This window comes from Bombina bombina, chromosome 3 (genome assembly GCF_027579735.1).
Source record: "Bombina bombina isolate aBomBom1 chromosome 3, aBomBom1.pri, whole genome shotgun sequence".
NCBI lineage: Eukaryota > Metazoa > Chordata > Amphibia > Anura > Bombinatoridae > Bombina > Bombina bombina.
The window spans coordinates 642,804,164-642,831,008 of NC_069501.1; the positions used below are offsets into that span (position 1 = coordinate 642,804,164).

The 26,845-nt window shown below is 41.0% G+C and overlaps 1 protein-coding gene across 1 annotated transcript in view; it reads left to right on the forward strand.

The window, feature by feature from the left end:
- The window catches only part of APPBP2 (amyloid beta precursor protein binding protein 2), a 373,616-nt gene that overhangs the window by 129,803 nt on the left and 216,968 nt on the right, over positions 1-26,845 (forward strand). The window contains exon 2 of the mRNA XM_053707351.1: positions 22,057-22,145. Coding sequence (XP_053563326.1) covers positions 22,057-22,145 — 89 coding nt within the window. The remainder of the gene's footprint in view (positions 1-22,056; positions 22,146-26,845) is intronic.

Sequence of the window (26,845 nt, forward strand, 5' to 3'; positions counted from 1 at the left end):
TTGAATCATTAAAATCACTATTGTTTGAGTTTTTTTGGCTAGTTGTTAAAGGGACACTGAACCCAAATTTTTACTTTTGTGATTCAGATAGAGCATGTAATTTTAAGACACTTTTTAATTTACTCCTATTATCAATTTTTCTTCATTCTCTTGCTATCTTTATTTGAAAAAGAATACATCTAAGCTTTTTTTGGTTCAGACCTCTGGACAGCACTTTTTTATTGGTGGATGAATTTATCCACCAATCAGCAAGAACAACCCAGGTTGTTAACCAAAAATGGGCCGGCATCTAAACTTGCATTTCAAATAAAGATACCAAGAGAATGAAGAAAATTTGATAATAGGAATAAATGAGAAAGTTGCTTAAAATGTCATGCTCTATCGGAATCATGAAAGAAAAAACTTGGGTTCAGTGTCCCTTTAAGTTAGTATCAGATCTTTTTACTTGTTGGCGACATTTAACTAGATTGTTTCTATTATAACCCCTATTGACTAGTCTGTTTTCAAGCAAAAATGGCTTGTTGTTCATATATTTCTTCTGATTTAGTATTTCTCTTAAAGGGACACTGAACCCAAATTTTTTCTTTCATGATTCAGATAGAGCATGTAATTGTAAGCAACTTTCTAATTTACTTCTATTATCAATTTTTCTTCATTCTCTTGCAATCTTTATTTGAAAAGAAGGCATCTCAGCTAAGGAGCCAGCAAATTGTGGGTTCAGAACCATGGACTGCACTTGTTTAAAGGTGCTGTCCAATCAGTAAGGACAACCCAGGTTGTTCACCTAAAATGGGCCGGCATCTAAAATTACATTCTTGCTTTTCAAATAAACATACCAAGAAAATGAAGAAAATTTGATAATAGGAGTAAATTAGAAAGTTGCTTAAAATTGCATGCTCTATCTGAATCACAAAAGAATTTTATTGGCTACAGTGTCCCTTTAAGTCTGATAAACTGGCCTTTAGGTATAGCCTGTACCAAATGTTTGGGGTGTTGTGATGTGGCATGTAGAATAGTATTCCCAGTGGTGGGTTTTATTTATGTTTTTGTACATATTTGATTGTTATTTATTTGTAAGGTTAAGTCTAAAAAAATTACTTCAGTTCTGCTATAGAGACCTGTAAATTTAAGTCCCATATGATTGTCATTTAGGTAATCCATGAATCTTTGGTATGAGGAATCGTCTAAGGGCTTTTTGACTATAAAAAGCAAGTCATTTATATATTGTGAAGAGAAGACAATTTCTTCACACCATGTATTTGGAATTCATCTTTATCTTTATTTTGGTCTATGTTGTCCAACAATTAGCTCCTCATCCCTTTTAACATGAGGGGGAAAAAATGTTCTGTGGTGCTGTCTAATAAATTCAAGGTGCAGCTCAGCACACAAATAGCCTAAGTATCTAAACTTAAAATTATTCATTCTATTTTTTTAGCTATGGATATTTGTATAGAAAGTGTATTGTGACACTTCAGCACTGTTATCATAATTATGTTTCATTTTTGTTTTTAATACTCACTTGGTTTTGGTTTTAACTGTAGCTGGAGTGGTAAGAGTTAATAAGTTTGTACCTTGGGTATAAATTTCCTAGCTCTGCCACACCTAACTAGTCTATGAATAAGCGCCACTAGGGGGCGCAAAACGCGTAAGACTGGCCTTGTATGCATACCTGCCCTCTGTTTGGGAACACGTTATGTTTTTAAATGTGTTATAATAAACGGATGTTTTACTAACTGAGTAGTGCCTGCTTTTGTTTGACTCCCTGGAGTAGGTCACTGACCTAGGATCTGATTCCTTGTATTTTAAAGTCTATATAGAACATCTTTGTATTATGCTCTGAGGTTTTAGGTAGTTTAAGTGTTAAGATGATCCTAAGCCTTAGAAGGAAAAATCTTTCAGGTAACTGGAACTCCAAATGTTTTCAGTTACTAAAGTTATTACAGTTAGTCCTTATAATCCAGCTTTAACATTTAGGAAGAGGTTTCCTTTTTCGGCTTCTAGTATAGCACTTTGTGAAACTGTTCCTAAGGTGGATAGGGTTATCTCCACACTACCATTCCTTTTGGGGATAGTACTTTTCTATGAATTTAATGCACTGTAGTTTTGAGCATTTGCTCAAAAGATTCTATACAACGAGCAGTTTTACTACTCAATTCAGAAATCAGTATAGCTTGTATGGCGGCATGTTATTCCATGGAGACAATCCTTCTGATGTCTTAACAGATGATTCTGCAGAAGGAGATTTCAACTTTGATGGAAACTGCTAATGCCTTCCTTTGTGATATTGATCAAGATAATTTCTAAAAATATGGCTTTAACTGTTCTGCCTAGTAGTTCCTTATGGTTGAAATCATGTTCAGCTGAAATGATTTCCAAATCTAGACTTTTATCTCTCCCTTATCTTCCTCAGGGTAAAAGGTTTAAAGGAAAGATTAGAGCTGTCATTTGTTTTCATTCCTTTTACCATCCATCAACCATAGGTCTTCTGCACAGAAACAGAAATCTGTCAGGCAATCCTATAAATCCACTTTAATTTGGAAAGATTATTTCTTCTTTTTCCTATTCTGCATAAGGTGCAGAACCTGATCCAGAGTTTCTTTTGGTAGAGGGCAGGTTATGCCCTTTTAGGGTCTCCTGGGCTCAGTCTGTTTGGGATAATTGGGTTCTAAACATAGTATCCTTGAGGTAGAGAATACGTTTTTGTGACGGATTACCGGCTACCCCATCTGGGTAGCTCCGACAAAGGATCCTTCCAACACCTGGACCCTGGCGCTATGTAGCGTAGAAGAGTGATTATAGAAGTTCCCACCCAAATAACTAGACAGACTACCATTCAGGTGAAACTTTATTGGGAAAAACACACAACATTTATACACAAACTGATCTTGATAAGAGCCTTATCAGTCCCGCAAATCTCCCGCCATTCCCGCCCCACCAGACAGGCTGGCGCCTCCATAATGTCCAATGGCCCCAGTGTCCAGCGGTACAGGGATGGTGCATTTGATGTGATCCCAGGGGAGCGGCGGCACTTCCAGGGTATCTTTGCAAAGCCCTTGGCCCCCAGTTACTTCAGTCCAAAAAGCGCCTTGATCCATAACTGGGGGTCGGAGTTATTGGCTACGTAGCATACACTGGGAAGACCGCTGGGAAATGGGTATTATGGGGAGGTCCGAAACCCCCGGTTCCTAGGAGGGCTCACCCCTGGAAATCCCCCCACCTCTAGTCCTCCCTGAGAGGTATTAATCGCCAAAAGAGCAGAGCTCTAGGACGAGGGGCCGCTGGAGCGACCTGAGGGAAAGGGGACCGGGAATCCGAGCTGCTGTGGCCGGCCGGCAGCTCCATGGGGCTGGCCAGCTGAAGGGCGGTCTGCTGAGTAGGGCTCGGAAACCCCGATTCCCTATGGAGCTCACCTCCGGCAATTGGTCCACATCTTACCCTCCCCAAAAGAGCGGAGCTCTGGGGCATAGGGCCTCTGAAGCGGCCGGAAGTAAAGATCTTCGGAGGATACTGGGCGTGGCAGCCGGCTGGTAGATCCAGGGGCCCAGCTGGCCAGAGAGGGATAGGTCGGTCAAAGATCAGCTCTTTTACGATCAGGTTCATACACAAATTCTCACAAAAGGAAAGGTCTGGGGGATCGCAGTTGCTCTGAGGAGGGGGTGAGTAGGGGTTTAACCTATCTGTGACGGTTTTTAATCAAGACCTCCCCGGGTCGGTTGTCTTCTGTTGTGTGTTGCAGGGAAGCTGTGAAGCCAAATACCTTACTTCAATTTGTATCTATCCTGGAAATTATGGGTGTACTACTTCCATTACCTGCGCTGGATAAAAAGCCCTATGGTGAATCAGGGGATACAACATTGGAGACCAAAAGAGAAACTCTGAGAAACTTAAAGGGATAGAAAACTTGTATTTTTTTTCTACTATTATACTGCATTTTAATGTAATACTACTTTGCCATAGACATCAATTAAATGTAATATACGGTTCCATTTTAATTTAACTGTTAAAATAAATACTTAGCCCAAGCCCCCCAGAACTGAGCGATACTTATCCAATCCGTGTGATCGTACGCACATATCAGTATTTCTAAAAATTGTTGCCTGCTCATGCACAGTTTTAGCAGTACTCTGGCTACGTCCCAGTAATGCTCAAGTAGTTCCAGATTTGGCATTACGCTGTATGATCATGTCTGCAGGAGGGGCTGGGCTAGGGGGTGGTTACTTGCACAGCTCATCACTCTCTTTTGGCTGTGCTATTTATTTTCAGATCCCCCTTCTCTACTCACCCCCCCTCCCTAGAATAGAAATACCGACAAACTACACAGATGGTATAAGTAATAAATTAGCTGCACAAACAAACTCACCTGCAGATGAAAGTTTCACTCTCTGCTCTGTGAATTTAACCCTATACGCACTGCACCGTTATTCACAGAGGAGAGAGTGAAACGTTCATCTGCCGGTGAGTCTGTGTGTGCAGCTAATTTATTACCTATACCATCTTTGTAGCTTGTCAGGATTTCTAGGCTGGGGAGGGGGGAGACGAGGTGAGAAGGGGATCTGTAATACTTATTATTGCCTTAGTGTAATAGTGAAATGCTGGAGAATAGAAAACCTTTATCTTGTGAAATAAATCATCATTTATTTTTTTTTCTCGATCATGAATTGTCAGTGTTCTCAGTGGCACTGTGTAACAGCACTATCTGCTGTTATTAGACCGCTAAGCAAAGCACAGTCACTCAATTAGGAAATCTAATGCCCATTGTGACACAATCTTGTCAATCAATTGACAAGAATAATGCCCATATTAGAAAGGTAACGCCCAGTATACTGAGTGAATTCTCCAGTGTGATACGGCCAATGAGGAAGTGAAATTTTATTAGTTAAAAATACGGAGACTGACAAGACAACTACTTTTTGGAAGGGCGGATCGGACTCTGTAGCAGGGCACTATTTGAGCATAATAACAGTATGATTTTAATGTACTTAGAATATGAGAACATTTTTTTGACGACGCTAGGGTGTCACTTATTTAGATAGGTTTATTTAGGTATGGAATTTCAGTAGTTATTTTCTATACCTTAAGGTGAATGTAAACTGACGAATACTGCCCCACAGCATTGGATATACTTTTAAAAATGAGCCCGGGTTTAATTCATAAAATGTTTTATATTTATGTATTTAATTGTTTTGCTCTTTATCCCTCCACCGATAAGCGCAGCTCTCCCGCCCGCCATATTGTCTAATTGATTGACAGGTGACGATAGTAAAAGAACTAATCCTTGTTTCCCCCCGGGCCGTGATGTTTATGCAAAGGGTCTGAACGCCCTGGGTGGGGGGGGAACAATAATTAGTTCTTTTAAGAATCGTCATTGGTCAATCAATTAGACAATATGACGGGTGGGAGAGCTGCGCTTATCGGCGGACAGGTAAAAAGCTAAAATTTGCGAAATTACATAAATATAAAACATTTTATGAATTAAAGCCGGGTTAATTTTTAAAAGTATATCCAATGCCGTGAGGCAGTAATCGTCGGTATACATTCACTTTAATCAAAGATTATAAATCTAGAAAAAAACAACTATAAATTCCTCCTTTATCATCTCTGATTAAGTTTCTCAGGGTTCCTACTTTTAAGATTAAATTATTCCGACTCTTCTCCCTCTGGTTCAGCAGGACAATATATGTCCTTCTTTCATATTCCTATCCACAAGGATATCTACCAGTGTTTTTTTATTTTGTCTAGCACCAGCTCCCAGGTTTTTACAAAATGAGCACCTAATTTTTAACAAAGGTTTTTTCTCATGCTGTTGTTGAAACTTTAATTCCGGCCAGAAAGCCTGTTTCAAGTAACATCTATCACAAGATTTGGAAATTTTTTTTTTTTTCTTCCTGATGTGAAGATCTAGGTTTTAGCTGGTATTTTAGAATTCTTTAATTTTTACGGGGGGGGGCTTAGCTAAATGATTAACTGCTAGTTCTTGAAAATTTCAGATTTCAAAGTTTTATGTGTTATTCCACAAGACAATTGCTAAATGTCCTGACATTCAGGGGTTAGCTCAAGCTTTTTCTCCAACATAGGTGTGTCCGGTCCACGGCGTCATCCTTACTTGTGGGATATTCTCTTCCCCAACAGGAAATGGCAAAGAGCCCAGCAAAGCTGGTCACATGATCCCTCCTAGGCTCCGCCTTCCCCAGTCATTCTCTTTGCCGTTGTACAGGCAACATCTCCACGGAGATGGCTTAGAGTTTTTTGGTGTTTAAATGTAGTTTTTATTCTTCAATCAAGAGTTTGTTATTTTAAAATAGTGCTGGTATGTACTATTTACTCTGAAACAGAAAAGTGATGAAGATTTCTGTTTGTAAGAGGAAAATGATTTTAGCAACCGTTACTAAAATCGATGGCTGTTTCCACACAGGACTGTTGAGAGGAATTAACTTCAGTTGGGGGAAACAGTGAGCAGACTTTTGCTGCTTGAGGTATGACACATTTCTAACAAGACGATGTAATGCTGGAAGCTGTCATTTTCCCTATGGGATCCGGTAAGCCATTTTTATTACATAAGAATAAAGGGCTTCACAAGGGCTTTTAAGACTGGTAGACATTTTCTGGGCTAAAACGATTGATATATAAGCATTTTTAATACTTCATAGCTTTGAGGAATTATTTTATTCTTGGGAATTATGTAAAATAACCGGCAGGCACTGTATTGGACACCTTATTCTCTAGGGGCTTTCCCTAATCATAGGCAGAGCCTCATTTTCGCGCCTCTATTGCGCACTTGTTTTTGAGAAGCATGACATGCAGATGCATGTGTGAGGAGCTCTGATACATAGAAAAGGCTTTCTGAAGGCGTCATTTGGTATCGTATTCCCCTTTGGGCTTGGTTGGGTCTCAGCAAAGCAGATACCAGGGACTGTATAGGGGTTTAATATAAAAACGGCTCCGGTTCCGTTATTTTAAGAGTTAAAGCTTTCAAATTTGGTGTGCAATACTTTTAAGGCTTTAAGACACTGTGGTGAAATTTTGGTGAATTTTGAACAATTCCTTCATACTTTTTCACATTTGCAGTAATAAAGTGTGTTCAGTTTAAAATTTAAAGTGACAGTAACGGTTTTATTTTAAAACGTTTTTTGTACTTTGTTATCAAGTTTATGCCTGTTTAACATGTCTGAACTACCAGATAGACTGTGTTCTGTATGTGGGGAAGCCAAGGTTCCTTCTCATTTAAATAGATGTGATTTATGTGACACAAAATTTAGAGAAAATGATGCCCAAGATGATTCCTCAAGTGAGGGGAGTAAGCATGGTACTGCATCATCCCCTCCTTCGTCTACGCCAGTCTTGCCCACACAGGAGGCCCCTAGTACATCTAGTGCGCCAATACTCCTTACTATGCAACAATTAACGGCTGTAATGGATAATTCTATCAAAAACATTTTAGCCAAAATGCCCACTTATCAGCGAAAGCGCGACTGCTCTGTTTTAGAAAATACGGAAGAGCATGAGGACGCTGATGATATTGGTTCTGAAGTGCCCCTACACCAGTCTGAGGAGGCCAGGGAGGTTTTGTCTGAGGGAGAAATTTCAGATTCAGGGAAAATTTCTCAACAAGCTGAACCTGATGTGATTACATTCAAATTTAAATTGGAACATCTCCGCGCTCTGCTTAAGGAGGTGTTATCTACTCTGGATGATTGTGAGAATTTGGTCATTCCAGAGAAATTATGTAAGATGGACAAGTTCCTAGAGGTCCCGGGGCCCCCCGAAGCTTTTCCTATACCCAAGCGGGTGGCGGATATTGTAAACAAAGAATGGGAAAGGCCCGGCATACCTTTCGTCCCTCCCCCTATATTCAAGAAATTGTTTCCTATGGTCGACCCCAGAAAGGACTTATGGCAGACAGTCCCCAAGGTCGAGGGGGCGGTTTCTACTCTAAACAAACGCACCACTATACCCATAGAAGATAGTTGTGCTTTCAAAGATCCTATGGATAAAAAATTAGAGGGTTTGCTTAAAAAGATGTTTGTTCAGCAAGGTTACCTTCTACAACCAATTTCATGCATTGTTCCTGTCACTACAGCAGCGTGTTTCTGGTTCGATGAACTAGAAAAGGCGCTCAATAAAGATTCTTCTTATGAGGAGATTTTGGACAGAATCCATGCTCTCAAATTGGCTAACTCTTTCACCTTAGACGCCACTTTGCAATTGGCTAGATTAGCGGCGAAAAATTCTGGGTTTGCTATTGTGGCGCGCAGAGCGCTTTGGCTAAAATCTTGGTCAGCGGATGCGTCTTCCAAGAATAAATTGCTTAACATTCCTTTCAAGGGGAAAACGCTGTTTGGCCCTGACTTGAAAGAGATTATTTCTGATATCACTGGGGGTAAGGGCCACGCCCTTCCTCAGGATAGGTCTTTCAAGGCTAAAAATAAACCAAATTTTCGTCCCTTTCGCAGAAACGGACCAGCCCCAAGTGCTACATCCTCTAAGCAAGAGGGTAATACTTCTCAAGCCAAGCCAGCCTGGAGGCCAATGCAAGGCTGGAACAAAGGTAAGCAGGCCAAGAAACCTGCCACTGCTACCAAGACAGCATGAGATGTTGGCCCCCGATCCGGGACCGGATCTGGTGGGGGGCAGACTCTCTCTCTTCGCTCAGGCTTGGGCAAGAGATGTTCTGGATCCTTGGGCGCTGGAAATAGTCTCCCAAGGTTATCTTCTGGAATTCAAGGGCCTTCCCCCAAGGGGGAGGTTCCACAGGTCTCAATTGTCTTCAGACCACATAAAAAAACAGGCATTCTTACATTGTGTAGAAGACCTGTTAAAAATGGGAGTGATTCATCCTGTTCCATTAGGAGAACAAGGAATGGGGTTCTACTCCAATCTGTTCATAGTTCCCAAAAAAGAGGGAACATTCAGACCAATCTTAGATCTCAAGATCCTAAACAAGTTTCTCAAGGTTCCATCGTTCAAAATGGAAACCATTCGAACAATTCTTCCTTCCATCCAGGAAGGTCAATTCATGACCACGGTGGATTTAAAGGATGCGTATCTACATATTCCTATCCACAAGGAACATCATCGGTTCCTAAGGTTCGCCTTTCTGGACAAGCATTACCAGTTTGTGGCACTTCCGTTCGGATTAGCCACTGCTCCAAGAATTTTCACAAAGGTACTGGGGTCCCTTCTAGCGGTGCTAAGACCAAGGGGCATTGCAGTAGTACCTTACTTGGACGACATTCTGATTCAAGCGTCGTCCCTTCCACAAGCAAAGGCTCACACGGACATCGTCCTGGCCTTTCTCAGATCTCACGGGTGGAAAGTGAACGTAGAAAAAAGTTCTCTATCTCCGTCAACAAGAGTTCCCTTCTTGGGAACAATAATAGACTCCTTAGAAATGAGGATTTTTCTGACAGAGGCCAGAAAATCAAAACTTCTAAACTCTTGTCAAGTACTTCATTCTGTTCCTCTTCCTTCCATAGCGCAGTGCATGGAAGTAATAGGTTTGATGGTCGCGGCAATGGACATAGTTCCTTTTGCGCGAATTCATCTGAGACCATTACAACTGTGCATGCTCAGTCAGTGGAATGGGGATTATTCAGACTTGTCTCCGACGATACAAGTAGATCAGAGGACCAGAGATTCACTCCGTTGGTGGCTGTCCCTGGACAACCTGTCACAGGGGATGAGCTTCCGCAGACCAGAGTGGGTCATTGTCACGACCGACGCCAGTCTGGTGGGCTGGGGCGCGGTCTGGGGACTCCTGAAAGCTCAGGGTCTTTGGTCTCGGGAAGAATCTCTTCTCCCGATAAATATTCTGGAACTAAGAGCGATATTCAATGCTCTCAAGGCTTGGCCTCAGCTAGCAAAGGCCAAATTCATACGGTTTCAATCGGACAACATGACGACTGTTGCGTACATCAACCATCAGGGGGGAACAAGGAGTTCCCTGGCGATGGAAGAAGTGACCAAAATCATTCATTGGGCGGAGTCTCACTCCTGCCACTTGTCTGCAATCCACATTCCAGGAGTGGAAAATTGGGAAGCAGATTTTCTGAGTCGTCAGTCATTTCATCCGGGGGAGTGGGAACTCCATCCGGAAATCTTTGCCCAAATTACTCAGTTGTGGGGCAGTCCAGACATGGATCTGATGGCCTCTCGTCAGAACTTCAAGGTTCCTTGCTACGGGTCCAGATCCAGGGATCCCAAGGCGACTCTAGTAGATGCACTAGTAGCACCTTGGACCTTCAAACTAGCGTATGTATTCCCACCGTTTCCTCTCATCCCCAGGCTGGTAGCCAGGATCTATCAGGAGAGGGCATCGGTGATCTTGATAGCTCCTGCGTGGCCACGCAGGACTTGGTATGCAGACCTGGTGAATATGTCATCGGCTCCACCATGGAAGCTACCTTTGAGACGGGACCTTCTTGTTCAAGGTCCGTTCGAACATCCGAATCTGGTCTCACTCCAACTGACTGCTTGGAGATTGAACGCTTGATTTTATCAAAGCGGGGGTTCTCAGATTCTGTCATTGATACTCTTGTTCAGGCCAGAAAGCCTGTAACTAGAAAAATTTACCATAAAATATGGAAAAAATATATCTGTTGGTGTGAATCTAAAGGATTCCCATGGAACAAGATAAAAATTCCTAAGATTCTATCCTTTCTACAAGAGGGTTTGGAGAAAGGATTATCTGCAAGTTCTTTGAAGGGACAGATTTCTGCTTTATCTGTTTTACTTCACAAAAAGCTGGCGGCTGTGCCAGATGTTCAAGCTTTTGTTCAGGCTCTGGTTAGAACCAAGCCTGTTTACAAACCTTTGACTCCTCCTTGGAGTCTCAATTTAGTTCTTTCAGTTCTTCAGGGGGTTCCGTTTGAACCCTTACATTCCGTTGATATTAAGTTATTATCTTGGAAAGTTTTGTTTTTGGTTGCAATTTCTTCTGCTAGAAGAGTTTCAGAGTTATCTGCTCTGCAGTGTTCTCCTCCTTATCTGGTGTTCCATGCAGATAAGGTGGTTTTGCGTACTAAACCTGGTTTTCTTCCGAAAGTTGTTTCTAACAAAAACATTAACCAGGAGATAGTCGTGCCTTCTTTGTGTCCGAATCCAGTTTCAAAGAAGGAACGTTTGTTGCACAATTTGGATGTAGTTCGTGCTCTAAAATTCTATTTAGATGCTACAAAGGATTTTAGACAAACATCTTCCTTGTTTGTTGTTTATTCTGGTAAAAGGAGAGGTCAAAAAGCAACTTCTACCTCTCTCTCTTTTTGGCTTAAAAGCATCATCAGATTGGCTTACGAGACTGCCGGACGGCAGCCTCCTGAAAGAATCACAGCTCATTCCACTAGGGCCGTGGCTTCCACATGGGCCTTCAAGAACGAGGCTTCTGTTGATCAGATATGTAAGGCAGCGACTTGGTCTTCACTGCACACTTTTACTAAATTTTACAAATTTGATACTTTTGCTTCTTCTGAGGCTATTTTTGGGAGAAAGGTTTTGCAAGCCGTGGTGCCTTCCATCTAGGTGACCTGATTTGCTCCCTCCCTTCATCCGTGTCCTAAAGCTTTGGTATTGGTTCCCACAAGTAAGGATGACGCCGTGGACCGGACACACCTATGTTGGAGAAAACAGAATTTATGTTTACCTGATAAATTACTTTCTCCAACGGTGTGTCCGGTCCACGGCCCGCCCTGGTTTTTTTAATCAGGTCTGATAATTTATTTTCTTTAACTACAGTCACCACGGTATCATATGATTTCTCCTATGCAAATATTCCTCCTTTACGTCGGTCGAATGACTGGGGAAGGCGGAGCCTAGGAGGGATCATGTGACCAGCTTTGCTGGGCTCTTTGCCATTTCCTGTTGGGGAAGAGAATATCCCACAAGTAAGGATGACGCCGTGGACCGGACACACCGTTGGAGAAAGTAATTTATCAGGTAAACATAAATTCTTTTTTTTTTAAAAAAAAAAAAAAAAAAAAAAAAAAAAAAAAAAAAAAGGGGCGATTTAAACCAATTCCTCCTCAGAACCATTATTTGGTTCTAAGAATTTTTCTTGGTCTGAGCCTATTCTTGCTTTGGATGTTTCTTTCTAGGAAGATTTTGTTTCTTTTAAAAATATCTTCTGCTAGAAACGTTTCTGAAGTGTCTCAACCATTACTTTTTGGCTAAAATTCTTGTTTTACAGTACTTACTTAAAGGGACAGTCTAGTCCAAAATAAACTTTCATGATTCAAATAGAGAATGTATTTTTAAACAATTTTAAAATTTACTTTTCTTCTATAAGGTACGACGAGTCCACGGATTCATCCTTTACTTGTGGGATATTATCCTCCTGCTAACAGGAAGTGGCAAAGAGCCCCACAGCAGAGCTGTCTATATAGCTCCTCCCTTAGCTCCACGCCCCAGTCATTCGCTTTGCCTACTCTAAGTACTAGGAAGGGTAAAGTGAAAGAATTCCCTGAAAGCACAGGGTTTGTGGACTCAGGAGGAGGCTCTGCTCCCGATAAATATTCTAAAACTGAGAGCGATATTCAACGCGCTTCTGGCGTGGCCTCAGCTGGCTTCGGCCAGATTCATAAGATTCCAGTCAGACAATATCACGACTGTAGCATATATCAATCATCAGGGGGGAACAAAGAGTTCTCTAGCAATGATAGAGGTTACCAAAATAATTTGATGGGCAGAGACTCACTCTTGCCATCTAACAGCAATCTATATCCCAGGAGTGGAGAACTGGGAAGCAGATTTTCTAAGTCGTCAGACTTTTCATCCTGGGGAGTGGGAACTCCATCCGGAGGTGTTTGCACAATTGATTCAGAAATGGGGCACACCAGAATTGGATCTGATGGCGTCTCGTCAGAACACCAAATTTCTTGTTACGGGTCCAGGTCAAGGGATCTTCAGGCAGTACTGTTAGATGCTCTAGCAGTACCCTGGTCGTTCAACCTGGCTTATGTGTTTCCACCATTTCCTCTCCTTCCTCATTTGATTGCCAGAATCAAACAGGAGAGAGCTTCAGTGATTTTGATAGCACTTATTGACTTGGTATGCAGACCTGGTGGACATGTCATCTCTTCCACCATGGACTCTGCCACTGAGACAGGACCTTCTGATTCAAGGTCCGTTCCAGCATCCAAATCTAGTTTCTCTGCGGCTGACTGCTTGAAGATTGAACGCTTGATTTTATCCAAGCAGGGTTTCTCTGAGTCGGTCATAGATACCTTGATTCAGGCTCGAAAGCCTGTCACTAGGAAAATTTATCATAAGATAAGGCGTAAATATCTTTATTGGTGTGCGAATCCAAAGGCTACTCATGGAGTAAGATCAGGATTCCTAGGATTTTGTCCTTTCTCCAAGAAGGATTGGAGAAGGGGCTATCAGCTAGTTCCTTAAAGGGACAGATATCTGCCTTATCAATTCTACTGCACAAGCATCTGGCAGATGTTCCAGACGTTCAGCCGTTCTGTCAGGCTTTAGTTAGAATCAAGCTTGTGTTTAAACCTGTTGCTCCGCCATGGAGTTTGAATTTAGTTCTTAAAGTTCTTCAAGAGGTTCCGTTTGAACCTATGCATTCCCTAGATATTAAGCTTCTATCTTGGAAAGTTCTGTTTTTAGTTGCCATCTCTTCGGCGCGAAGAGTTTCTGAATTATCTGCATTGCAATCCGACTCGCCTTATCTTGTTTTCCATGCTGATAAGGTGGTTTTGCGTACCAAACCTGGATTCCTTCCTAAGGTTGTTACTAATAGGAATATCAATCAGGAAATTGTTGTTCCTTCTCTGTGTCCTAATCCTTCCTCTAAGAAGGAGCGTCTGTTGCACAACTTGGACGTGGTTCGTGCTTTGAAGTTTTACTTGCAAGCGACCAAAGATTTCCGTCAATCGTCTTCTTTGTTGTCTATTCTGGAAACGTATAGGTCAAAAAGCTACGGCTACCTCTCTTTCTTTTTGGCTGAAAAGCATCATCCGTTTGGCATACGAGACTGCTGGACAGCAGCCTCCTGAAAGAATTACAGCTCACTCTACTAGAGCGGTGGCTTCCACATGGGCTTTTAAAAATGATGCTTCTGTTGAACAGATTTGTAAGGCTGAGACTTGGTCTTCGCTTCATACCTTTTCCAAATTTGATATTTTTGCTTCTTCTGAGGCTATTTTTGGGAGAAAAGTTCTTCAAGCAGTGGTGCCTTCTGTTTAACCATCTGTCTTGTCCCTCCCGTTCATCCGTGTCCTGTAGCTTTGGTATTGTATCCCACAAGTAAAGGATGAATCCGTGGACTCGTCGTACCTTATAGAAGAAAAGTAAATTTATGCTTACCTGATAAATTAATTTCTTCTATGGTATGACAAGTCCACGGCCCGCCCTGTCATTTTAACACAGATTATATTTTTTTATTTTAAACTTCAGTCACCTCTGCACCTTGTAGATTCTCCTTTTTCTTCCTGTACCTTCGGTTGAATGACTGGGGGGTGGAGCTAAGGAAGGAGCTATATAGACAACTCTGCTGTGGTGCTGTTTTCCACTTCCTTTTAGCAGGAGGATAATATCCCACAAGTAAAGGATGAATCCGTGGACTCGTCGTACCATAGAAGAAATTAATTTATCAGGTAAACATAAATTTACTTTTATCACCATTTTTGCTTTGATCTCTTGGTATTCTTAGTTGAAAGCTAAACCTAGGAGGTTCATATGCTAATTTCTATGCCCTTGAAGGCCACCTCTTCTCTCAGGGCATTTTGACAGTTTTTCACCACTAGAGGGTGTTAGTTCATGTGTGTAATATAGATAACACTGTGCTCATGCACGTGGAGTTCAGGTGAGCCAGCTCCGATTGGCTAAAATGGATGTCTGCCAAAAGAACTGAAATAAGGGGGCAGTTTCCAGAGGATTAGATACAAGGTAATCACAGAGGTAAAAAGTGTTTCTCCAACATAGGTGTGTCCGGTCCACGGCGTCATCCTTACTTGTGGGATATTCTCTTCCCCAACAGGAAATGGCAAAGAGCCCAGCAAAGCTGGTCACATGATCCCCCCTAGGCTCCGCCTACCCCAGTCATTCTCTTTGCCGTTGTACAGGCAACATCTCCACGGAGATGGCTTAGAGTTTTTTAGTGTTTAACTGTAGTTTTTATTATTCAATCAAGAGTTTGTTATTTTAAAATAGTGCTGGTATGTACTATTTACTCAGAAACAGAAAAGAGATGAAGATTTCTGTTTGTATGAGGAAAATGATTTTAGCACCGTAACTAAAATCCATGGCTGTTCCACACAGGACTGTTGAGAGCAATTAACTTCAGTTGGGGGAACAGTGTGCAGTCTCTTGCTGCTTGAGGTATGACACATTCTAACAAGACGATGTAATGCTGGAAGCTGTCATTTTTCCCTATGGGATCCGGTAAGCCATGTTTATTACGATGGTAAATAAGGGCTTCATAAGGGCTTATTAAGAATGTAGACTTTTCTGGGCTAAATCGATTCATTTTTAAAACATATTTAGCCTTGAGGAATCATTTTATCTGGGTATATTGATATTATAATATCGGCAGGCTCTGTATTAGACACCTTATTTCTCTGGGGCTTTCCCAAAGCATAAGCAGAGCCTCATTTTCGCGCCGGTGTGGCGCACTTGTTTTTGAGAGGCATGGCATGCAGTCGCATGTGAGAGGAGCTCTGATACTTAGAAAAGGCTTTCTGAAGGCGTCATTTGGTATCGTATTCCCCTTTGGGTTTGGTTGGGTCTCAGCAAAGCAGATTCCAGGGACTGTAAAGGGGTTAAAGTGTTAAAACGGCTCCGGTTCCGTTATTTTAAGGGTTAAAGCTTCCAAATTTGGTGTGCAATACTTTTAAGGCTTTAAGACACTGTGGTGAAAATTTGGTGAATTTTGTACAATTCCTTCATGTTTTTTCGCAATTGCAGTAATAAAGTGTGTTCAGTTTAAAATTTAAAGTGACAGTAACGGTTTTATTTTAAAACGTTTTTTGTACTTTATTATCAAGTTTATGCCTGTTTAACATGTCTGAACTACCAGATAGACTGTGTTCTGAATGTGGGGAAGCCAGAATTCCTGTTCATTTAAATAAATGTGATTTATGTGATAATGACAATGATGCCCAAGATGATTCCTCAAGTGAGGGGAGTAAGCATGGTACTGCATCATTCCCTCCTTCGTCTACACGAGTCTTGCCCACTCAGGAGGCCCCTAGTACATCTAGCGCGCCAATACTCCTTACTATGCAACAATTAACGGCTGTAATGGATAATTCTGTCAAAAACATTTTAGCCAAAATGAACCCTTGTCAGCGTAAGCGTGGCTGCTCTGTTTTAGTTACTGAAGAGCATGACGACGCTGATATTAATATCTCTGAAGGGCCCCTAACCCAATCTGAGGGGGCCAGGGAGGTTTTGTCTGAGGGAGAAATTACTGATTCAGGGAACATTTCTCAACAGGCTGAACCTGATGTAATTGCATTTAAATTTAAGTTGGAACATCTCCGCATTCTGCTTAAGGAGGTATTATCCACTCTGGATGATTGTGAAAAGTTGGTCATCCCAGAGAAACTATGTAAAATGGACAAGTTCCTAGAGGTGGAGCGGTTTCTAGGTCGAGGGAGCGGTTTCTACTTTAAACAAACGCACCACTATACCCATAGAGGATAGTTGTGCTTTCAAAGATCCTATGGATAAAAAATTAGAAGGTTTGCTTAAAAAGATGTTTGTTCAGCAGGGTTACCTTCTACAACCAATTTCATGCATTGTCCCTGTCACTACAGCCGCATGTTTCTGGTTTGATGAGCTGATAAAGGCGCTCGATAGTGATTCTCCTCCTTATGAGGAGATTATGGACAGAATCAATGCTCTCAAATTGGCTAATTCTTTCACCCTAGACGCCACTTTGCAATTGGCTAGGTTAGCGGCTAAGAATTCTGGGTTTGCTATTGTGGCGCGCAGAGCGCTTTGGTTGAAATCTTGGTCGGCTGATGCGTCTTCCAAGAACAAGCTACTAAACATTCCTTTCAAGGGGAAAACGCTGTTTGGCCCTGACTTGAAAGAGATTATCTCGGATATCACTGGGGGTAAGGGCCACGCCCTTCCTCAGGATCGGCCTTTCAAGGCGAAAAATAGACCTAATTTTCGTCCCTTTCGTAAAAACGGACCAGCCCAAAGTGCTACGTCCTCTAAGCAAGAGGGTAATACTTCTCAAGCCAAGCCAGCTTGGAGACCAATGCAAGGCTGGAACAAGGGAAAGCAGGCCAAGAAGCCTGCCACTGCTACCAAGACAGCATGAAATATTAGCCCCCGATCCGGGACCGGATCTGGTGGGGGGCAGACTCTCTCTCTTCGCTCAGGCTTGGGCAAGAGATGTTCTGGATCCTTGGGCGCTAGAAATAGTCTCCCAGGGTTATCTCCTGGAATTCAAGGGACTTCCCCCAAGGGGGAGGTTCCACAGGTCTCAGTTGTCTTCAGACCACATAAAAAGACAGGCGTTCTTACATTGTGTAGAAGACCTGTTAAAAATGGGAGTGATTCATCCTGTTCCAATAAGAGAACAAGGGATGGGGTTCTACTCCAATCTGTTCATAGTTCCCAAAAAAGAGGGAACGTTCAGACCAATCTTAGATCTCAAGATCTTAAACAAGTTTCTCAAGGTTCCATCTTTCAAGATGGAAACCATTCGAACTATTCTTCCTTCCATCCAGGAGGGTCAATTCATGACCACGGTGGATTTAAAGGATGCGTATCTACATATTCCTATCCACAAGGAACATCATCGGTTCCTAAGGTTTGCATTCCTGGACAAACATTACCAGTTCGTGGCGCTTCCTTTCGGATTAGCCACTGCTCCAAGGATTTTCACAAAGGTACTAGGGTCCCTTCTAGCGGTGCTAAGACCAAGGGGCATTGCAGTAGTACCTTACCTGGACGACATTCTGATTCAAGCGTCGTCCCTTCCTCAAGCAAAGGCTCACACGGACATTGTCCTGGCCTTTCTCAGATCTCACGGCTGGAAAGTGAACGTGGAAAAGAGTTCTCTATCCCCGTCAACAAGGGTTCCCTTCTTGGGAACAATTATAGACTCCTTAGAAATGAGGATCTTTCTAACAGAGGCCAGAAAAACAAAACTTCTAGACTCCTGTCGGATACTTCATTCCGTTCCTCTTCCTTCCATAGCTCAGTGCATGGAAGTGATCGGGTTGATGGTAGCGGCGATGGACATAGTTCCTTTTGCGCGCATTCATCTAAGACCATTACAACTGTGCATGCTCAGTCAGTGGAATGGGGACTATACAGACTTGTCTCCGAAGATACAAGTAAATCAGAGGACCAGAGACTCACTCCGTTGGTGGCTGTCCCTGGACAATCTGTCTCAAGGGATGACGTTCCGCAGACCAGAGTGGGTCATTGTCACGACCGACGCCAGTCTGATGGGCTGGGGCGCGGTCTGGGGATCCCTGAAAGCTCAGGGTCTTTGGTCTCGGGAAGAATCTCTTCTACCGATAAATATTCTGGAACTGAGAGCGATATTCAATGCTCTCAAGGCCTGGCCTCGGCTAGCGAGGACCAAGTTCATACGGTTTCAATCAGACAACATGACAACTGTTGCGTACATCAACCATCAGGGGGGAACAAGGAGTTCCCTAGCGATGGAAGAAGTGACCAAAATCATTCTATGGGCGGAGTCTCACTCCTGCCACCTGTCTGCTATCCACATCCCAGGAGTGGAAAATTGGGAAGCGGATTTTCTGAGTCGTCAGACATTGCATCCGGGGGAGTGGGAACTCCATCCGGAAATCTTTGCCCAAGTCACTCACCTGTGGGGCATTCCAGACATGGATCTGATGGCCTCTCGTCAGAACTTCAAAGTTCCTTGCTACGGGGCCAGATCCAGGGATCCCAAGGCGGCTCTAGTGGATGCACTAGTAGCACCTTGGACCTTCGAACTAGCTTATGTGTTCCCGCCATTTCCTCTCATCCCCAGGCTGGTAGCCAGGATCAATCAGGAGAGGGCGTCGGTGATCTTGATAGCTCCTGCGTGGCCACGCAGGACTTGGTATGCAGATCTGGTGAATATGTCATCGGCTCCACCTTGGAAGCTACCTTTGAGACGAGACCTTCTTGTTCAGGGTCCGTTCGAACATCCGAATCTGGTTTCACTCCAGCTGACTGCTTGGAGATTGAACGCTTGATTTTATCGAAGCGAGGATTCTCAGATTCTGTTATCGATACTCTTGTTCAGGCCAGAAAGCCTGTAACTAGAAAGATTTACCACAAAATTTGGAAAAAATATATCTGTTGGTGTGAATCTAAAGGATTCCCTTGGGATAAGGTTAAGATTCCTAGGATTCTATCCTTCCTTCAAGAAGGATTGGAAAAAGGATTATCTGCAAGTTCCCTGAAGGGACAGATTTCTGCCTTGTCGGTATTACTTCACAAAAAGCTGGCAGCTGTGCCAGATGTTCAAGCCTTTGTTCAGGCTCTGGTTAGAATCAAGCCTGTTTACAAACCTTTGACTCCTCCTTGGAGTCTCAATTTAGTTCTTTCAGTTCTTCAGGGGGTTCCGTTTGAACCCTTACATTCCGTTGATATTAAGTTATTATCTTGGAAAGTTTTGTTTTTAGTTGCGATTTCTTCTGCTAGAAGAGTCTCAGAATTATCTGCTCTGCAGTGTTCTCCTCCTTATCTGGTGTTCCATGCAGATAAGGTGGTTTTACGTACTAAACCTGGTTTTCTTCCAAAAGTTGTTTCTAACAAAAACATTAACCAGGAGATTATCGTACCTTCTCTGTGTCCGAAACCAGTTTCAAAGAAGGAACGTTTGTTGCACAATTTGGATGTTGTTCGCGCTCTAAAATTCTATTTAGATGCTACTAAGGATTTTAGACAAACATCTTCCTTGTTTGTTGTTTATTCAGGTAAAAGGAGAGGTCAAAAAGCAACTTCTACCTCTCTCTCTTTTTGGATTAAAAGCATCATCAGATTGGCTTACGAGACTGCCGGACGGCAGCCTCCCGAAAGAATCACAGCTCATTCCACTAGGGCTGTGGCTTCCACATGGGCCTTCAAGAACGAGGCTTCTGTTGATCAGATATGTAGGGCAGCGACTTGGTCTTCACTGCACACTTTTACCAAATTTTACAAGTTTGATACTTTTGCTTCTTCTGAGGCTATTTTTGGGAGAAAGGTTTTGCAAGCCGTGGTGCCTTCCATTTAGGTGACCTGATTTGCTCCCTCCCTTCATCCGTGTCCTAAAGCTTTGGTATTGGTTCCCACAAGTAAGGATGACGCCGTGGACCGGACACACCTATGTTGGAGAAAACAGAATTTATGTTTACCTGATAAATTTCTTTCTCCAACGGTGTGTCCGGTCCACGGCCCGCCCTGGTTTTTTAATCAGGTCTGATAATTTATTTTCTTTAACTACAGTCACCACGGTACCATATGGTTTCTCCTATGCAAATATTCCTCCTTAACGTCGGTCGAATGACTGGGGTAGGCGGAGCCTAGGGGGGATCATGTGACCAGCTTTGCTGGGCTCTTTGCCATTTCCTGTTGGGGAAGAGAATATCCCACAAGTAAGGATGACGCCGTGGACCGGACACACCGTTGGAGAAAGAAATTTATCAGGTAAACATAAATTCTGTTATTTATATAACTGTGTTGGTTGTGCAAAACTTGGGAATGTGTAAAAGGGATTATCTATCATTTTAAACAATAAAAATTATGATGTAGACTGTACCTTAAATGGAAGGAAAGTCTTCCCCAACTTCTATTAGTGCCCCTTCTACTTGATAGTTTCCACTTTTTTGGGCTTTAATAAACGAGGCTTCTATTGAACAAATGAATTAGGCAGCAGCATATACTCATCCTTGCATACCTTTACTAAGTTCTACCACTTTGATGTTCTTTCTTCTTCTGAAACGGTTATTGTTAGGTAAGTCCTCCAGGCTTCAGTGTCTAGAAATTAAGTGCCTACCTTTAAAAATAAAAAATAAAAAAAATTGTCCCACCTACAGCTTGGGTATTAGTTACCAGAAGTAATGGCTTGTGGACTCTTACCTAATGAAAGAAAAGAAAGTTTATACTTACCTGATGTATTTGTTTCAAGTGGTGAGATTCCACAAGATCCACCCATTTTATGATAATTTACGTAACTTTTTATCTATCGACTGTTTGAATTTGCATCTCATTTTCCCTTTACATACCTTTCCACTTCTCTTTGCTTGGCTATACGTAAGACTAATATAACCAAGAGGTGGGAGGGATTAAAGGGACATTAAACCCACATTTTTTTCTTTCATGATTCAGATAGAGAATACCATTTTAAACAACTTTCTAATTTACTTCTGTTGTCTAATTTGCTTCAATCTCTTTATATTCTTTCCTGAAAAGCATATCTAGATAGGCTCAGTAGCTTCTGATTGGTGGCTGCACATAGATGCCTCATGTGATTGGCTCACCAATGTGCATTGCTATTTCTTTAACAAAGGATATCTAAAGATTGCAGCAAATTAGATAATAGAAGTAAATTAGAAAGATGTTTAAAATTGTATTTTCTATCTGAATCATGAAAGAAAATTTTTGGGTTTAATGGCCCTTTAAGTTCTCTTTGAGATTTGGGGAATCTTTGCCTGACCAGGAGTTAAACCCAGGAGTAATGGCTCACAGACTCTCACCACCATGAAATAAATCAATTTAAATTGTCTCTGCCAAAGCAACATTTTAAAATATAGGTACTATAGATACCAAAGGGTTTAAAGCATATTTCAGTTTGTGTGTGTAATTGATCAAGTTAAATCTGAAGGCATCATTTTTTTTATTTTTTATTTTTTTATGTTTTTTAAAAAAATGTGAATTATAATCCATATAACATACATTTTCGATTGCAAACATATTGAAATGAGTATACTGAGATTAGATCTTAATTGAAAATAAATTAATTACAACAGTGTGTATAATTGAGCTTTAATGATCTAGTGATTGTGCAATAATACATTTGTATTATCTCTCTAAGGATTCCTTAATTATTTTGTATTGAGCCACTCATTTCTGTTCTTACTTGGTTTTCAGCTTTATCAACAAGGAAGACTTTGTCAGCTGGGCAGTGAATTTTGTGAGTTGGAGGTTTTTGCCAAGGTGCTTCGTGCTTTGGACAAAAGGTTAGTAGTTTTTAAGATGTGGTGATTTATTTATTCTGTTTCCTTCCCATTTGACTTTAGTCTGCAGGCAACCAACCTAGCCACGGTAATAATATTAGTATGATTTTTATTGTTTTGCAGTTATCAGGTAAAGCACAGATATGTATGAGGGTTAGGCTTGATAAGTCAGCATGGCACTTTTCAAGTTCTGAGCTATATTACATAAAAGGGGGAAAATAAATAATGAAAACATATTGCATAGTTGTTTCATTAGACGTTACTATAACCATTTTATGTAACAATCTCTAGATGTTTACTGTCCCTTTAATGATGATGTCACAGTCTCTCTGAGGAAATTAGCCTTAGGCGCAGGAAACACTTCAGCCATGACTATTTACTCTAATAAATAAATACTGTATTTGTTAACTGCACATACCGTTTGTGCCTGCATTCTTCCTTTTTTCTTGTTACGTTAGAGAATGGCGCAACATTAGTGAATTGGAGGAAAATCTGCCTCTCATTTATATATATATTTGCACAGATATTAGTGTGTTTCACTTGCACAAGAGCATATTTGATGCCGAAAAGAGCCAAATACCGAAAGCAGCCTCCTTCTGCCTTCGGCAGTAAATGAAACTGCCGAATAAACATCTCTAGTAACTATGCACCAATTTATCACACAAATTGGGGACCTGCTTGGTGTCATCAAAGGAGTGTCGTCTACTATTTTCCTAATTATGGGATCAACACATAATACCTCCCAGTGTTTTTGGAGGATAGCTCTAAGGTCCTACTGTTTATTGCTAAAAAGTTTAAATGAATCTTACTACATTCCCATCGGATTTTTCTCTTTCTTGGGGCTTATATAATATCTCATCTCTTGAGCTTTGATATGCTCCCTCATAGGTCTTTGTGAGGCTATTTTGAGAACAAACTCTATTTGAAAAACTATTTGTAAGATCTTTATCATACATTTTAAAGGAATCTATAGTAGAACAATTCTGCTTACATCTCGGATATTGGCCATATGGAATTTTTTTTATTTCTGAAATTGTATGACGACTATCTGGCCTCAGAACCATATTTGCAGAGGTTTCTTTTTCTGTACATCTCTGTTTGGATAGTCCCTTTCTTAATTAAAATTTGAAGTTCCAAAAAAGCAAAAAATTGCCTGCTATGTAGAAGAGTTCCCATGGGAAATGTATATATAATTGTGAAAAGTAAAGTTAAGTATCCCCTAGTCTGTTTTCTTCCTATTGTCTATAAACTCATACTCTTTCCACCATATTAAAGTGAATGTCAATTTTGATGCTAAAGTGCCCGGTTTTTAAAAATTGGATTAAAAACAGGGGCACTTTAATTCATCAAAATTTACATTTCACTTCTGTTGTGAAAAAAAACGTACCTTTTAAACTTGAAAGCCGCTCCAGATTCCTCCACTCGTCGCAAAGCCTCTTCCTGGGTCTAAAATGAGGAATCCGGCTTCCTCCAATCACGGCGTTGAATCAGACACTGATTCCCCTGGGGAGAAGCCGTGTTTGGAGGATGACCTATCCATCTTTTCTGACGCCGGAAATGGCTTGCAACGACCAGAAGAAGCTGGAGCTGCTGTCAAGTTTAAAAGGTAAGTTTTTTTCACGACAGGAGTGAAATGTAAATATTGATGAATTAAAGTGCCCCTGTTTTTAATCCAATTTTTAAAAACCGGGCACTTTAGCATCAAAATTGACATTCACTTTAAATAAGATTATCTGTGTACAATGCTCATTGCAACATTATAACCAAGAAGGACTTGATGTATAAATGTAATTATTTTTCCTTCTCTCTAGATTTCTTGATTTGTCGTCCATTACTCTGGTTTGCCAGCATTAGTGTTTACAACCTGGTTATTGAATCCCTAATCTTTCATTTGTGCACAAAAACCTGCTACCCCATAGTGCTTTTTCAGGTGTGGTCCGCTAGATCATTGGTGCAATTTCCATACTTCACCTGAAAGTGTCTCTTTATTTCTCAAATTCTAGGTTATGATAAAAAGGCCTTTAGAATAGCTGGTTGTGCAAAATTCTACTTTATTGTTTTCCTTACAGACCATTTTTTTTTTTTTTTTTACTTTTTACCTGCAAATTAATTATTTTAATTTCTTCTATGGATCTGAACCCTTCTAGGGACATCCTTTGCATCCCACCCAAAAATCCTGTTGTGCACACTGTGGGACCTTTTGCTTTATACTCACCCTCTTTATCTTTTTTTTCTTCCCCACCGAGGTAAGTATGTTTTTACTCACAATACTTTCTCCATGGCAGTATCATCACCTAATATGAACTTGGAAAGGGGTGTTATAATATTTTGTCCTAATCTCTCTCATTATTGTGAGAGCTCTAAAATATTATTTAAAAGCTATTGCACCATTGAACAGGTCTGATTCTATTTATCCTGCACTGGTGTCATAGGGCATTGTCTACAGGCTACCAAGAAAGCACTTTAAAATATCTTCAACTGTTGCAGTTAGGAAAGATTTTTCTTCTTTTGTTATTGTGGACTCTGCTTGTTTGTTGGTGACTTGTATGGGCAGCGTCCATCACATGAGCATTTGTGTAGAGAGGACAGGTGGTGTCCTTCACATACTTTAACAAAATGCAATTTATTTGCCTAAGCTAAGGGAGCCTTTGTGAAAAAAAATATAATACTAATGTAACGGACTGTTTTTCATTATCATTTTATTTCACTTGTGGTTGTGGTGTGCTGTGTGTGTGTGGTGGTGGGGGGGGGGGGGGGGGTTGAGCCTGTTTGTTTTTATACAAATATGCCCACCCATATGGGGCTTCTCATTACTTTGGTATGAATCCAGTGTTCTGGTATTTTATTTTTCTGCAACAGCACAACACTTAGAATATGAGAAAGCTAGATCTTCATTTTCTGGGTGACAGTTGCTAATGATCCACCTTTCCTGGTTTGGTACTTTACTAGGCTGAAAAGACAGAACAGAAGGAAAGGTAAAAAGTAGTTTCCTGTTGGATATATTAGATCTTAATTTTTTTATTTTAAAGTATCTTATTTTGTATCTTCAAATAGATGGCTAATTATTAACCCCACCATTTGATACCATCTGCCTCATGTGCTGTCAGTCATAAAATAAAGAAAGGCATTTTGTTTCCATTTCCAGGGCACTTCACCGTAAGAAAACCTATTTAAATGTTCAAGACAATAAACAGTGATAGCATTTTATCATTTTAATCTGTGTTGCTTTTGTAACCTCATTTGTAAACATTAAATCACAATGTACTTATTGTTGTGCATTATTGGTTGAGCAACTTAATGATATTTAAAGTGAATGTCAATTTTGATGCTATAAGTGCCCGATTTTAAATTTTTTTATTAAAAACAGGGGCACTTTAATTCATCAAAATTTACATTTCACTCCTGTTGAGAAAAAAAACTTACCTTTTAAACTTCACAGCAGCTCCAGCTTCCTCTGCCTGTCGCAAAGCCTCTTCCTGGGTCTAAAATGAGGAATCCTGCTTCCTCCAATCACGGCATTGAATCAGACACTGATACCCCCGGGGGGGGGGGGGGGGGGGAGGGGGAGCTGTGATTGGAGGATGACCTATCCATCATTTCTGACGTCAGAAATAGCTTGCAACGACCAGAGGAAGCTGGAGCTGCTGTGAAGATTAAAAGTTAAGTTTTTTTTCTCAACAGGATCAAATTTTGATGAATTAAAGTGCCCCTGTTTTTAATCAAATTTTTTAAAACCGGGCATTCACTTTAATGGAAACTATGATTCATTTTCTTTAAATTTGTTATGAATAGGATATCTGAATATTAAAACAGCAGAAACAAATTGATGTCCAATGATTATACAGTATTTACAGTATATCTACTTCTTGGAACCATATGCAAATATGGTTACAAATATATTTCTTTCATGTAATTAGCAAGAGTCCATGAGCTAGTGACGTATGGGATATACATTCCTACCAGGAGGGGCAAAGTTTCCCAAACCTCAAAATGCCTACAAATACACCCCTCACCACACCCACAATTCAGTTTTACAAACTTTGCCTCCAATGGAGGTGGTGAAGTAAGTTTGTGCTAGATTCTACGTTGATATGTGCTTCGCAGCAGGCTGGAGCCCGGTTTTCCTCTCAGAGTGCAGTGAATGTCAGAGGGATGTGAAGAGAGTATTGCCTATTTGAATTCAATGGTCTTCTTCTACGGGATCTATTTCATAGGTTCTCTGTTATCGGTCGTAGAGATTCTTCTCTTACCTCCCTTTTCAGATCGACGATATACTCTTATATACCATTACCTCTACTGATTCTCGTTTCAATACTGGTTTGGCTTTCTACTATATATAGATGAGTGTCTTAGGGTAAGTAAGTCTTATTTTTTATGACACTCTAAGCTATGGTTGGGCACTTTATATGTAAAGTTCTAAATATATGTCTTTAAACTTATATTTGCCATGATTCAGGATAATCAGTATTCCTTATTTCAGACAGTCAGTTTCATTATTTGGGATAATGCATATGAAATATTTTTTTCTTACCTTAAAAGAATTGTTTTCAATTGACTTTTTCTCTTGTTAAGTGTATCCAGTCCACGGATCATCCATTACTTGTGGGATATTCTCCTTCCCAACAGGAAGTTGCAAGAGGATCACCCACAGCAGAGCTGCTATATAGCTCCTCCCCTCACTGCCATACCCAGTCATTCTCTTG